We start from the raw sequence: 3,277 nt of genomic DNA, 5'->3' as shown, positions 1-3,277 counted from the left end.
ACAAGGCACACAAGCATATCACTAGCTACTACCTATCTGGTTTATACAATTGTTCAGTAGTGGTTATTAAGCACTAGACTAATGCCCTAACCGAATACATAGTGGTCACACCCAGATGTAATTCACAAAGACATTCAAGACAAACCATTAGAGACATGTTCAAAATCACAAGATAAGTTAACTGCCTACAGTACTTGCACTACTTCTATTTAGTTACAGAACATGCTACCCTAAACCCTTAACTTAAAATAAAAACAAAATAAAACTAAGGGCTAGGGTGTACCTAGAGTCAATCAAGTCTCAAATCATGGGTCCTTGACCCTGCAATAGTGTCATCCTCATCAAGAGCTTCTCTCTTCTCTAGTACAGCTGTTCTGCTAGACGAGGCTCCTATATCCCTCGCTCACAGTGCTTTATCTCATTTCTAATTGTCCTTTAGGGATGCTTTCATTGCCTTTTTCAGATCTACTTTTTCCTGTTCTATTATCTCATTATCTGCCTGTAGTGTCTTCTTTGCCTTCTTTTTCTTCTTTGCCTTTTTATCGGCTTTACTCTCATTCTTATCATTCTTTTTTCTCTTTCTCTTACACTTTTTAGCTTCTTTGTTTTTCTTATTCTCCTTTTCACTGGCTCTACAGTGAGATCAAGGATTGGGGGTTCATCCTCAGATTCTTCAGCTGCCTGCCCTGCAGGCATCATAAACTAGTGTTGCTGTAACACCACCATATCAACCTTTACCTTATATAGGGCCACTCTAAATTCAACAAGATCTGCTCCAGCCAATTTTTGTGCCCTTATATCAATATGGTTTTCCAGATCTACCACCCGTGTAGGCAATGTATCAAAAGGATCCAGAGCAACCTTAATTCTCTTATCTACTATAGTGTCAAACTAGTTGGCAAAGGCATATAGTTGCTTCTCACACCATTTGGCCTATTTGGCGACTTTTCTGATATCAATCGACTGGGCTATAATTTTTGCTGGTGCTGTAGGAGCTGAAGGGCCTGGCTCATTTTCAAGTACTGAACTTGCCTGTACTAAAGATTTTGGTGGTGCAGCCTCAGAGTCTTACAGCTCCACTTCAGGTACTGAATAAGGGCCTACAACTGATGGGTTCACCTCAACCCTTACCCCTCTGTCAAGTATCAGCCTCAACTGATTTTCATCATATCAAAAAGGGTTGTGGGTCTTAGTGGCATACAACGTATCATTAATCCCTGCTATTTTTGGTACCCCTACCTCTGTGCATAACCTGGTGACCAAACAAGAGAATGGATAAGCAGTGTCAAACCTTGTTACTCGAATCTTGATCTCTTCAACAATGATCTCTCCGAAGTCTAGCTTAAGGTTGGCCACAAGACATGTAACCAATATAGCTCAATCATCCCTAAGAATGTTATCTCTGTCAGTTGGCATCAAATAGGTGTGTACAATACCCCACTAGAACTTTGCCTCTTGAGTCAAAGAAGCTTTGTAAATCTGCTCACTAGGTCTGGTCAGCCATAACGGATCTCCTTCCACTATCAGTGTAGCTAACCAAGGATGTTGGTTATCCTTACTCTTCAATTAATGGTAGAATGCCGAATTTATGACCTGAGGAATGAAATTAGGTCCATGTAGAAATCTATTTATAGTTGTGTCAGAAATATCTATATTTACCCCATGAACTGGAACTCTGGTCAGCAAAGGCTGGTCTGCTGTGGTCTCTCCATTCTTGCACATACTCTCTAATCTAGCCTGGTAGTTCGCATAGAACTCCCGGACTAATGTAGGACAAAACGGCTTTCCTCCCTTATAAATCCATCCTAGCCTAAAGTTTTTGAACTTTTTCTCAACTGTAGGATACCCTGTCAATCCTGTGATGATGACTCTCTTTTCTAAAAAAATTGGCCGTCTGGAAGATCTTCTTTTTATTTTGATTAGACCTTTGAGGAAGATGTCCTCTGCTTTAGGGATCTTCCATCTAGCATTCTCTCGAACCTCAGGATTCTTGCATTTTATCAAAGTTCCCTAAGACAGTGGTTTCTTCTCAACTTGATTCTCAGCTGAGGGAGTTTCTGAGGATGGTTCCTCAGAATTAGATTTGTCAGACTCAGTATGTCCTGCCTCTGATTCTTCAGATTCAGCCTTCTCAGGCTCAGGCTGTTCGGACTCATTTTGCTTAGAACCCTCTTGCTTAGAAGATTCACTCTCAGCTGGAGTGGTGGTCTCAGTATCATCACTATCCTCTACCTCAATAGGTATAGGTAGAGGAGGTGCCTTGGGACTTGATTTCTTTCTCTTCCACTTGAGTAGTAGTTCTTCATCTTCATAATCAGAGTCTTTATCAATGAGATTTTTAACCATCTTGCACTTGGTAGCTTTCTTTGGAGTGTTAGGATTCTTGCCTTTTGGTGCCATTTTAATGTTTTTGTGATATCAAGAAAACAATATTCAGTACTCAGTATTACGAACACATGCATTTCATTTGAATTTAGTAACTTAAGAAAAACAAGGTCAAGACAGTGCATTATCAACATGCTGTGACGACATGGCTGATAAGGCGTCATAGTTATGATAGCCTGTCAGCTTTGTCATCAGCTCTAAACAGACTGACTTTTCTTTTCTCAGGCTAATGACGACATTCCTTATAAGGCGTCATATTTGTGATAGCCTATCAGTGATGCCATCAGTCTAGAATTTTGGCCCAACTTAGTTTTCATTCATAATTTAGGGACCAAATTATCTTTAGAATCACATGGAGTTTTCACTCATTAAACTAGGGTTTTAATTTTTGCAATTTAAGCACCATTTAAACCCTAATTTCTATTTTTTTTATAGTAATGGCACAATCACTTTAACTTATTCTTGCCACTGAAGAGAAGAGTGAAGATGAGCTTGAGAACATACCTGATGATCTACTTTGACTTGCTTATACGCGAGAGAGAAGAAAAGATGAGAGGTTGATTGCGAATGTCTTTACAATCCCACAACTATCAGGAAGGTTGTTTCCTTGTTCACTTGGGAGTATTTTGAAAGGAATAAATATCCTAACAATAGAAGAAAATAAAACTTAAAGAAGGAAACTAACAAAAATTGGGAACTTGAAAGCTTTTGTATCTGGGTCGGGTCGGATTTTAACTAATTTGGGCCCAGATTTTCAAAAGAAGGGTAATGGCTGACGATAACTTGTGATAAGCCGTCATAAATGTGATAGCTTATCACTGGGGTCGTCAGCCTTAACAGAGAAGGTCTCAACCTTTGGTCTTTCTGATGACATTGGTGATAAGCCGTCACA

At 39.5% G+C, this 3,277-nt stretch overlaps 1 protein-coding gene across 1 annotated transcript; it reads right to left on the bottom strand.

Moving 5' to 3' along the window:
* Positions 1-424: 424 nt before the first annotated feature.
* On the bottom strand, positions 425-2,400 carry LOC124899534 (protein FAM133-like). The gene is made up of 2 exons (XM_047414441.1): positions 2,018-2,400; positions 425-632 (listed from the first exon to the last, which is right to left on the bottom strand). Exons 1-2 carry the CDS (start codon positions 2,398-2,400, stop codon positions 425-427), a joined length of 591 nt encoding a protein of 196 aa, XP_047270397.1.
* Between the last annotated feature and the right edge of the window lie 877 nt (positions 2,401-3,277).

This window comes from Capsicum annuum, chromosome 6 (assembly GCF_002878395.1).
Source record: "Capsicum annuum cultivar UCD-10X-F1 chromosome 6, UCD10Xv1.1, whole genome shotgun sequence".
In the NCBI taxonomy this organism is placed as follows: domain Eukaryota; kingdom Viridiplantae; phylum Streptophyta; class Magnoliopsida; order Solanales; family Solanaceae; genus Capsicum; species Capsicum annuum.
Note: the sequence above shows the minus strand (reverse complement) of the source record. Positions and strands in the feature narration are given on the sequence as shown.

Excerpts from the sequence above, each read along its gene's own strand:
- LOC124899534 (XM_047414441.1), bottom strand. The coding sequence starts at position 2,400 with ATGGCACCAAAAGGCAAGAATCCTAACACTCCAAAGAAAGCTACCAAG. Across the intron at positions 633-2,017 it reads CAAGTTGAGAAGAAACCACT|AGCCAGTGAAAAGGAGAATA; the intron begins GTCTTAGGGAAC and ends ATCTCACTGTAG.